Below are 10,048 nucleotides of genomic sequence, written 5' to 3'. Positions count from 1 at the left end.
TCATGTTATCCCACCAATACTGCTCCTTAACGTCATGATACATCTTTGTCGAGCCAGGATGGATAGAATATCGGGACTGGTGAATCTCAATCATAATCTTCTCTCGCAACCCTGCCACACTAGGTACACATAATCGGCCCTGGTATCTCAGTGTCCCATCTCCTCCGATCTTGAAAGCTGTAATCTTACACTGCTGAATTCCCTCTCTCAATCTTACTAAGGTAGGATCTTCATATTGCCGTGCTTTTACCTCGGCTACCAAAGATGATTCTGCTGTATTCTGTACAGTAACACCTCCATCATCAGAGTCCAACAATCTGATTCTCATATTGGCCAGCTGGTGAAGCTCTTTGGTCAACCCTTGTCTACCTGCCTCAATATGTATTAAGCTTCCCATTGACTTACGGCTGAGAGCGTCTGCCACAACATTAGCTTTACCGGGATGGTACAATATCTCGACATCGTAGTCTTTCAGTAATTCAAGCCACCTACGCTGCCTCAAATTCAACTCCTTCTGCTTGAAGATGTATTGTAAACTCTTGTGATCTGTGTAGATGTCAACATGGATGCCGTATAAGTAGTGCCGCCATATCTTCAAAGCATATATTACTGCAGCCAATTCCAAATCATGAGTCGGGTAATTCTTTTCATGCTTCTTCAATTGTCTTGATGCATAAGCAATCACCTTCCCACGTTGCATCAATACGCACCCCAAACCTATACCTGAGGCATCACAATATACCACATAACCTTCTGTTCCTTCTGGGAGAGTGAGCACTGGCGCGGATGTCAATCGATTCTTTAGCTCCTGAAAACTATGTTCACAAGCATCAGACCACTGGAACTTGGTAGCTTTCTGTGTTAACTTAGTCAATGGTGCTGATATAGAGGAAAACCCTTCTACAAACCGCCTATAATATCCTGCTAGCCCCAGGAAGCTGCGGACTTCTGACGGTGTTGTCGGTCTCGGCCAATTCTTCACTGCATCGATCTTCTGAGTGTCGACACTAATACCCTCATCAGATATCACATGGCCAAGGAATGCTACTGAGTTTAGCCAGAATTCACATTTAGAGAGCTTAGCATATAACTTATGATCCTGAAGGGTTTGTAATACTATCCGCAAGTGGCCCGCATGTTCCGCCTCCGAACGAGAATACACCAGAATGTCATCAATGAATACGATCACGAACACATCAAGATAGGGCCTGAATACACTATTCATGAGATCCATAAAAGCTGCTGGGGCATTTGTTAGCCCGAACGACATCACCAAGAACTCAAAATGCCCATATCTTGTCCGGAAGGCCGTCTTTGGAATATCCTTCTCCTTAACCCTCACCTGATGATACCCTGAACGCAAGTCAATCTTGGAGAAATACTTGGTACCCTGGAGTTGGTCAAACAGGTCATCAATTCTTGGAAGTGGATACTTGTTCTTTATTGTAAACTTATTCAACTGTCGATAATCGATACACATCCTTAACGACCCATCTTTCTTCCACACGAACAAGACTGGCGCACCCCAAGGTGAAGTGCTAGGCCTAATGAAACCCTTATCCAGCAAGTCCTTCAACTGTGCCTTCAACTCTTGCAACTCTGCCGGGGCCATCCTATACGGAGGGATAGAGATCGGTGGAGTGTCAGGCAATGCATCAATGCTAAACTCAATCTCCCTTTCAGGAGGAAGGCCTGGGAGTTCATCTGGGAAAACATCTAGAAATTCATTGACCACAGGGATTAATTGTAGAGTAGGCGGCTTCGCCTCTGCATCCCTAACGCGAACAAGATGATAAATGTAACCTTTTGAGATCATCTTCCTTGCCTTAAGATAGGAAATAAACCTACCTTTCGGCATAGCAATGTTCCCCTTCCATTCAATGACGGGTTCACAAGGAAACTGAAACCTAACCATCTTCGTACGACAGTCAACATTTGCATAGCATGAGGCCAACCAGTCCATTCCCATTATCACATCGAAATCAACCATTTCTAACTCAAATAAATTTGCTGAGGTTTGACGACTACAAATCATCACAGTGCAACCTTTATATTCCCTTCTAGAAATCACAGAATCTCCTATCGGAGTGGATACCGCAAGTGGTTTACTTATCAATTCAGGTTCAATGCCAAACTTATTAGCCACAAAGGGTGTAACATATGATAAGGTAGATCCTGGATCAATTAGCGCATATACATCATAAGAAAACACAGACAATATACCTGTAACAACATCCGGAGATGACTCGAGATCTTGTCGACCTATTAGAGCATAGGTTCGATTTTGAGCACCACTCGAACTCGGCACTGAACCTCTACCTCTACCACGACCTGTCGACTGTTGAAAACCTTGTGCTGGAGGTCGAACTGATGAGGATGAACCAGACACAGATCCAGTCGGTTGAGCCATACCACCACCTCCTCTGTTAGGACAATCCCGCATCATATGGCCACGCTGTCTGCAAGAATAGCACGCATCAGAACCTCGACGGCACAGTCCAAAGTGGGCCTTGCCGCACTGATCACAACGAGGTGTTGGGGGTCTCGTCTGACTAGTATCTCTATGAAATTGTGAGCCTGATGCCCTCAAACTCTGACCTGAACCAGAATAGGTAAATCGATCATACCAAGGCCTCTAAAACTTTGGAGGAGCACTAGCTACAGGTGGCGCCGAACTCCTCGAAGATTGGGGCCTGATACTGCCTCTGAACTCATCAGAATACCCTGCAAATCTCGCCCTCTTATGCTGGCCCCTATCCTGCTCCCTATCTGCCCTTTGCTGGCGCTTACGATCCTCTAGGGTCTGGGCATAAGCCTGAATACGAGAAATATCCATGCCCTCTACCAAGGAGGCTGTTGTGCACTCATTTATCAGATGTGGTCCAAACCCGTTCACGAACAGATGCACCCTATCACTCATCTCGGCCACCATATGGGGAGCATACCTTGCTAAAGAATCAAACTGTATACTATACTCTCGTACACTCATATTACCCTGTCGAAGGTTCAAGAACTTCTCAGCTCTAGCTTGTCGTATCTCAACTGGCAAGTAGTGACGAAGAAAGGCCTCATAAAATTCCTTCCACACGGCTGGAGGAGCGTTCGGACCCCTAGATCTCTCCCAACTATCATACCAGAAAACTGCTAAATCCTGTAACCGATAAAAAGCCAACTCTACTGCCTCCGTATCACTAGCATGCATAACCCGCAATGTACGATGAATCTGATCAATAAATGTTTGTGGGTCCTCTTTGGGGTCTGATCCGGTAAACACTGGAGGGTCTAGATTAATAAAATCACGAACTCTTGCACTAACCGGTTTATCAGCAGCACCGATATTCTGCCTCTGAGCCTGAGCAGCTACCAAGCTAGTCAACAATTGCACTGCACTGCGCATATCGTGGTCTGTAGTGATAGACGGAGGAACTGGATGTACTGGGTGCCTTCTAATATCCTCTGGAGGAGACGGAGAGGTATGAGACGGCATCTCACTCTGAGCCTCACTTTGGCCTGCTTTGGCTGGAGGCACCTGAATGTTACCCTCTCCCACAGCTGTATCAAGCCGTTTACTAATTGCTTGCTTCCTAGTCGAAGGCATCGCTGAAAGAAAACAAGGTGAATATTAGATATGAACACTTACTACTCAACTCTACGCACGATCTAGATTCAGGAAGAAGGTAACAACCCTAGATGTCACGTAGCCTCCTGATTATAAATGTGGCGCGCTACACATCCATAATCAAAACTCTACTAGACACGGCTCATAGACATCCCCTAGGACAGACTTGCTCTGATACCAAGTTTGTCACGACCCAACTGGAGGGTCATGACTAGCACCCGGGCCATACTTGCCGAGCACCAACGTACATTTTATCTAACCTTCCTTATTATCTTTAAGGGCCGACAAGATCAATATAAATAGTAGACATGGATCATGAACATTCAACAATGAAAGATAATGTCATGAACATACATAACATGGGACGACAAGACTGTCAAGAAACTATATATAAGGTACGAGCTATCATGATGCCATGAAAGACTATACAACAAAAATCAGCCGAAAAGGCATTCTAAACCATACATAAGTCGACACCTATCTATGAGCCTCTAAAGGAACATAAGTGCTACAACATTGCCGGAACAGGGCCCTGACATACCCATAATGTCTATAACAAAAATGCATACCAAGACTACGGCAAGTCCGGAGAAGGGATCTCGCCAATAACCGCTGAACTGGACAGCCTACTGTGGTGGGGGAGCTACGTCTACCTGTCTATCAGGACCTGCAGCACGACATGCAGCGTCCACAAATAAAAAGGACGTCAGTACGAATAAAGTACTGAGTATGTAAGGCAGGAAAGCATAAGTGAGAACAGTAATGTAAACAGGGATAAAGAATATACAACCTGTGACATCTGGGTACCTCTGAGGGCTACTGACATGAAATACATGATACATACATATATATACATAAACTTTTAAAACATACGCCTTTGTGGGCATCACCATCATCATATCGTACCCGGCCGTAATAGGCTCGGTAAAACGTACCCGGCCATCATAGGGCTCGGTATAATCGTACCCGGCCACGTGGAGCTCGGTAAAACCCAACTGATCAGTGGTTGCACAATAGGTGCCATACCCGGCCGACTATAGCGCGGCTCGGTAGAGTAAAATAGATACATATATATGATGCATGCTGGACTCATTGGAATCACATTTTGAACCTTTCGGAGTGACGTAAGGTCGGTATCCTTCGTACACGTTATTAGGATTAACTCTTCATCAAGAATCTTATAAGAATCAGGAACTACCAACAACATTGATAATATAAAAATAAGAGAAGTAACATCAATATCAATCGTTTCATAAGAAGGGCAGCAATGTAAGTACTGCTAGCTTCTAAGAGTAGAGTATCTTTGGGAGCTCGTCATTACATTATATACAATCGGAGTCGTGCAAAAGAATGAAGGGGATAGCCTCACATACCTTGTATATACTGCCCAACCTCAGGCTATGCAAATGTCACGACTCCTTAGTCTACAATAAGACAAATGACACTATCATTATCGTTTAAGCGTCGTAACTATTATGTATCGACCACAACCTATTTTACGATGAAACGGACAACACCTCCCCTATTTATATGACATCCCACAAGTCAATACAATCACCAAACAGCCCAAACAACATCATTAATAATCATAATGAGCCTCCAAAACAGTCCACCAACCAACAACGTTACTACCAAGTCTTTCGATATATATTTCACAAGTTCTAGCTTCAACGACTTAGCTGCAACTTGGATAATCTTAAACATATATAGAGTAAGAGGTTCCTTACCTTTAAACAGAAAGAACAACTCCAATTTGACCTTAATGTTCCACGAAATATCCCTTCAATTCTGCCACAAAAACAAGGAAGCGAAACTAGCAATTAATTCGGGTTTTTCGGCACTAGAATTACTTTAGAAGACTTGAAATCACCTAGGGTTGATATTAAAAACTTGAAGGTGTATTTACAGGACATAAAACACTTAAAACAACCTCCCACACGAGCTGTAACAACACAAAAATCAGCAACAACAAGAAGAACAAGAAACTTACTAGCGCCACGGGATTCCCGACATTTGATTTGTGTTGTTTGTCCTTTGTTTGGGTCTTGGATCATGAGAGAACCTTGAGAGACTGTTTTTAGGGTTATAAGGTCTGAATATACTGAAAAATAATGACTTAAAACGGGGTTGAGGTATCTTATATATGTCCATATGTCTTAAACCGCCTTTGTGGGCCCCATAGAGAGCAGCTTGGCGCACTCTCGCGAAAACGTAAATATCTCTCTATTCCGAGATCGTATCGATGAACGGTTTAATGTGTTGGAAACTAGACTCATAGATCTTCAATTTGATAGGTAGATCACCCCATAATTCCAAGCACATTGGGAGAAAAATGCAGTAATATTTGACCTAAAGTTTAAGTAATATTATAAACCTAAGTTGCGACAACCTTTATCGACTTTTGTTTTATAACTCGCTTGACTTCAAGACTTATGATGCGGATATTATATGATTCAAATACATTAAAACAAGACCTCTTAGGACAATTAATCACCTCTAGTGTTACCCAAAAATACGGGTTACAACATCCTTGATTCGTTTAACTTCAAATACTTGTTAACCACTCTTATACACCCTTGTGTCGTTTAAGACTAATAGGATTAACTTCTTATCATCTCAAAGATAATCTCTTCTTGGATTTACGTCGACTAACTTATGGCGTGATCTATTGTATGCGAATTTGGGCTGTAACAGATATGGCCAAGATAGTCTTCTTTATTGGTGCATTGACTCAAGTTGGGGTGGTTCTAGTAGCCCCGACCACATCTCAGACTGGAGGAGGAGTTCATATCTCTGCCACTCATACACCAAAGCAAGCAAGGATGATGTTTCAAATGCTGGGAGTATTGCCAGCTGGCGGCGAGCAACCTATTGTAGCAGTTAGACCCGTGGTTATGCCTTCTATATATTATGATGAACAGAAGAGGATGAAGAGATTCCAAAGACTGTATCCTCCACACTTTTATGGAGACACTTTAGAGGATGCCTAGGCTTTCTAGACAGATATCATCAGATGCTTTGCAATTTGGGTTTGGTAGAGTCTAATGGAGTGTACTTCACAACATTTCAGTTAAGAGGGGCTGCAAGGAGATTGTGGTAGACCTACGAGCTGGGTAGACCAGCAGGTTTACCTCCTCTTACTTAGACTCATTTCTTAACGTTGTTTCTTTAGAGTTACATCCCCCACACCAGGAAGGATGAGTTGGAGAGGCCAGTTTGAGCATCTTCAGTAGGATTGTATGATTGTGACTAAGTATGAGGTGAGATTCACAAAATTGTCTCGTCATGCTGCTTTCTTGATCCCACCGAGGCATAAAAGGTGAGGCAATTCATTAAGGGGTTGAATTATGGCATCAGGATTTCTATGGTTCGAGAGTCAGAGATTTGGACTACTTTCCACTAGGATGTGGAGATAACTCAGAGGATTGAACATATTCATAGTCAGGAGAGAGAAGTTATGGTGAGAGATAAAAGACTTCATCATTCTGGTAGCTTTAGTGGTACCTCATCTGGAGGTAGGATCAATTTGCTAAAGGCTAAAACTATAGACCAGATCATTTAACACAACATGTAGCCCATGGGGTAGTGGCTCAGTCATTTTTTAGCACTCCTATTCCATCATCTTTCAGTGCTCTCCCCCTGCGTTCATATCGTGCTTCGTCTATTTAGTGTTCTACTGGGTATTCAAGTCATCAAGGGTAGATTTAGATTGAGCATCCTCATCCAACAAGGGGTTATTACGAGTGTTGAGATTTTGGCCATATGAGGAGGCGTTGCCCCATGCTTGTTAAGGGCACAACTATGTAGATTTTCCAGTCAGTGGTTCCCACATCAGTTGCTCCATCCACTGCCCGATCTTCTAGAGGGAGAGGACATGTAGTCAAGGGTCACCCTAGAGAAAGGCGTTAGGGAGGTGGAGGTCAGGCCGGTCGCGGTCAGGCTCATTGCTATACTTTCTCGGGTAGACCCGAGACCAGTGGCCTTAGATACTGTCATCAAAGGTATGATTTCGGTTTCTCATAGAGATACTTCTGTAATATTTGATCCAGGTCTACCTATTTGTATGTGTCATCATATTTATCTCCCTATTTGGATATACCTCATGGTTCTCTTGATATTCCTGTTTCTGTGTCTACACTCGTTGGTGATTCTATTGTCGTGGATCGTGTATATCGGTATTTTGTGGTTACCATTGGGGGTTATGAGACTATTGTTGATCTTTTGTTGCTGAATTTGGTATATTTCGATGTGTTTTTGTGTGTGGATTGGCTATCTCTGTACTATGCTATTTTTTATTGTCACACTGAGACTGTAATGTTGGCTATAGTAGGGATGTCAAGGCTAGAATGGACGGGTTCTCTTGGTCTCACCCCTAGTAGAGGGATTCCATTTCTGAAGGCTCAACCGATTTTTGATAAGGAGTGTTTAGCATATCTGACTTTTGTTAGACATACTAGTGTTAATACTTCTAATATTGAGTCGATTCCACTAGTGAGGGAGTTTCCAGATAAATTTCCTGAAGATCTACCGAGCATGCCACCAGATAGGGATACTGATTTTGGTATTGATTTGGTGCCCAACACATAGTCCATATCTATTTCTCCATACCTTATGACTCCAGCTGAGTTGAAAGTGACATGACCCAAAATCCATTAAAGGTCGTGATGGCGCCGAACACCACTGTCAGGCAAGCCAACAATAAAAGTTTAACTTAATTACTCATTTTAGTATTTTTGAAATCGTAAATTTCCTTCAATTGAATAGTAAGAGTTAAAATTTTACAGAGTAAATGATAATATCTTCACAATAACAATACAGAAAAACCCATAATCATCCCCACAATCTGGTGTCACAAGTGCATGAGCATTTACGAGGTAGTAAAATAAAATACAGCATCTGTCCGGAATACAAATTGGACAGGAGAATATAAATTACTCTGAAGGAGACTCTGCTGGCTGCAGATCGTAACATGAAAAGCAGCTCAAGGTAAGTCCCCGCATCATCCACGCTTCCGCGCCCAAAGGACCACCAGACATTAAAGTACCAGCACAAAAATGTGCAGCAAGTGTAGTATGAGTACGTAAATCAACGTGTACCCAGTTAGTATCTAGCCTAACCCCGAAGGAGTAGTGACGAGGGGTCGACATCGACACTCACTAGTGGTCCAGTAATATCAAGTATAGTAAAGAGGTGAACAAATATGAGGCATAGTAAATAAATAAAATAAACAAGTATAAATACGTGGTACAATTCTCCTCTTTAAAATAGGCTCAAGCTCTCAATTAGCAAAATTTCTCCGCAACCGAAGCATATATACAAATATATAGTGAACCTCACCAAAATGGGTCGTTATACTTCAAATCAGGAAGAACTCATTAATACAGTGGCTTCTTGCAAAATGTTACGCACGATTTCATGAGGATATTTTATAGAAATGTCGAGGCGTACGGCCCAATCCCATCATAATCTATGCAATGCCGAGGGTCGAATGACACGAACTATAGATGTATCTATTAACTTGCCAAGGCAAACGGCCCGCTCCCATGAGAATGTGGTACATAAATCCTGTCGAGGTGAATGGCCCGATCCCATTAAAATAAGAAGCTGCGGAATAAACTACAGAGGTGTGATCTTTATAATGTTGTGTGGAGAATCTTCTTTTCTACCAGTAGGGCAGATGTATTGGGATTTGAATTTGAATCTGGTTGAGAAAGTTGACTTGACTGTCACGAGAATAAATGCAAATTTAGCGGATGCTTGAGGTAATTATGGTTGGTGTGTCTTGATCTTGAGAAGAATTTTCGTTGAACTGATTGTAGTATTATGGGAGTAATAAAGTATGGGTATTGTGAGTTATGAAGTGTTTTAATCTATGGCTTTGAGCCAAGTGGGGGAGCCTGCTATTGACAACTCAATTCATGGTTATGTGTCAAATATTTTTTGTTTTGGTTTGAAGTACGCTTGGGAATCGGTGATGACTTGCACATGTGGAGTTCGAGAATGAGTAGAGTAAGGAAATTTCTAGATATGGTTTATATTTCGCTTTAGGAGTATATGAAAATCGTGGGATGAGTGAGTTGTTATTTGTGAATGATGTAGTGTGCACGGAGTATGAATTTGATAGGTGGTATTAAAGTAGAGTTACTCCTTTGAGTGTTGTTGTGCTAATGGGGACGTGTCTTTTGGCCCATTTGGGCGGTGTAATGTGGATTTGAACAAAGGGGGTGACTCTCGAGAAAGTTCCAATGGATTCAAGATTAATATGTAACAATTGAGAATTTTTGGATGATTTGTTTATGGCTAAAATATGAGATTTTAGTTGGATGGTGTCAAGACTTGTGCCATTTTTGTATATCATTAGGGATTTTATATTTCGGTATCAGGAAGGTGAACGAAACGGCCTTAGACTCGATTAAGGTATTTTCAGAG

The 10,048-nt window shown here is 42.3% G+C and overlaps 1 protein-coding gene across 1 annotated transcript in view; it reads left to right on the top strand.

The window, feature by feature from the left end:
- Positions 1-6,315: 6,315 nt before the first annotated feature.
- Positions 6,316-10,048, top strand: part of LOC142168939 (uncharacterized) — a 105,648-nt gene continuing 101,915 nt past the window's right edge. Inside the window, exons 1-2 of the mRNA XM_075230116.1 lie at positions 6,316-6,566; positions 7,669-8,180. Of these exons, the coding sequence (XP_075086217.1) occupies positions 6,316-6,566; positions 7,669-8,180 (763 nt within the window). The remainder of the gene's footprint in view (positions 6,567-7,668; positions 8,181-10,048) is intronic.

The sequence above is a fragment of the Nicotiana tabacum genome, chromosome 14 (genome assembly GCF_000715075.1).
Source record: "Nicotiana tabacum cultivar K326 chromosome 14, ASM71507v2, whole genome shotgun sequence".
NCBI lineage: Eukaryota > Viridiplantae > Streptophyta > Magnoliopsida > Solanales > Solanaceae > Nicotiana > Nicotiana tabacum.
The sequence above is the reverse complement of the archived record's forward strand: the minus strand, read 5'-3'. Positions and strand labels throughout refer to the sequence as shown.